Source organism: Dinoponera quadriceps, unplaced genomic scaffold (assembly GCF_001313825.1).
Source record: "Dinoponera quadriceps isolate SergipeBrazil2010 unplaced genomic scaffold, ASM131382v1 scaffold9166, whole genome shotgun sequence".
Lineage (NCBI taxonomy): Eukaryota > Metazoa > Arthropoda > Insecta > Hymenoptera > Formicidae > Dinoponera > Dinoponera quadriceps.
In genome coordinates, this window is record NW_014562952.1 from 1 (window position 1) to 1,588 (window position 1,588).

Consider the following 1,588-nt stretch of genomic DNA (forward strand, 5'->3'; position numbering starts at 1 on the left):
CAAAATCATGTCGGTTGGCCAGGTTTACATTTAGCTTACAAGAACGAGACCGCGACACCACCATCGCCTACATTTATATTGGACGAAGCTTATCAATATCTGATACATAAACGAGGTATTTTGGCAACCAACGGTGGATTAAATTTTGTAGGTAATATCAATGTAAATAATGCGAACTCCAAATATCCCGACATACAGATTTATCACTTTCACTATCCACGATGGCATGTAGATAATGTGAACACAATATGGAAAGTATTTCCAGCAGATGAGGAGATAAAGCAGAATGTATTGAAAATGCTTCAGGAAGTTGATATGGCGGTACCTATGCCGTGTCTACAAAAGCCGAAGAGCTCGGGCGAGTTGTGGCTACGTAGCAAGGATCCAGCGGTTCCTGTTAAGATTTATGCGAACACTTTCTCCCAGCAAGAAGATGTTGAAACGATGTTGAAGTCCTTAGACTTCATAAAGAAAATGCTGAAGACCGAGACATTTAAACGACGAGGAGTATGGCTGCATCATTTGGACATTCCAGGTTGTCGACACACTAAACCTGATTCGGAAGAGTATTGGAGATGTCACTTGCGACATTTGTCTATTATGTTCTACCATCCCGTTGGTAGCGTTAAAATGGGTCCACGAAGCGATCCTACGGCTGTAGTGGACGCTAGATTAAGAGTACACGGAATGCAAGGTCTGAGAGTCATCGACGCATCTATCATGCCAACAATCACTAGTGGACCCACGAATGCCCCTACGATAATGATAGGGGAGAAAGGCGCAGATTTAATTAAAGAAAATTGGGCAGCTGTGAAGGACAATCAAGAATTATAGAAAAGAGTACAGTTACGTTACATGTTTTCGGTTTGTTTATCATATATATTTATTCATATATATATATAATATATATATATGAAACTTTACGGTTAAAGTTTCATTTTCTCTATCCCGTTGTGTTATATGTATGACGAACTATTATACTGGAAAATTTTATTTTATAAAATTTGAGGATCAAACATTATATATATTATTTTATCAAATAATTCTATAACTAAATAATATTTTATTTCGTAATGTATTTTACTGTACGAAAGTGGTTTGATAAGTAACTTGGCTTGATATTAAAGAAAACAATTTGAATTGTGTAACGTAGTTCATTTTTCGCCATAGTTCCCTCGAAATTCAACGCTTTTGCCACAACGTTATTCCATGTTCGCTTTATTCGGTCCAAAAGTGATGCATAGTATTCTCCAGTAATGGTTTTCCCCTTCTCGAAGTAGTTAATTAGGAGAATTCCTTTCGAATCCCAAAAAACTGACGCCTTTACTTTACCAGTGCATGGAACAAATTTCTTAAACCCTTGCAAACAGTCGGCTGATGCTCGCATGCGAATTTGTTTTTGCTCAAGTATGCACAAACGCGGCACCCACCTTTCGCTAAGTTTTTTCATGTGCAATTCATTATGCAAAATGAAGTAAACCCGCTAAGTTAAAATACCTGTAGCCTCTGTTCACTCGCGCACTTTCACTGGTCTGTCGGCCAAAACTATATCACGAATTTGCAAATAATATAATTTCAATATTTTATA

The 1,588-nt window shown here is 37.4% G+C and overlaps 1 protein-coding gene across 1 annotated transcript; it reads left to right on the forward strand.

Moving 5' to 3' along the window:
- Positions 1-3: 3 nt before the first annotated feature.
- On the forward strand, positions 4-1,140 carry LOC106751179 (glucose dehydrogenase [FAD, quinone]-like; the record flags this gene model as incomplete). The annotated part of the gene is made up of 1 exon (XM_014632007.1): positions 4-1,140. A coding segment is annotated over one exon (831 nt), but the record flags the coding sequence as incomplete, so codon positions are not given.
- Between the last annotated feature and the right edge of the window lie 448 nt (positions 1,141-1,588).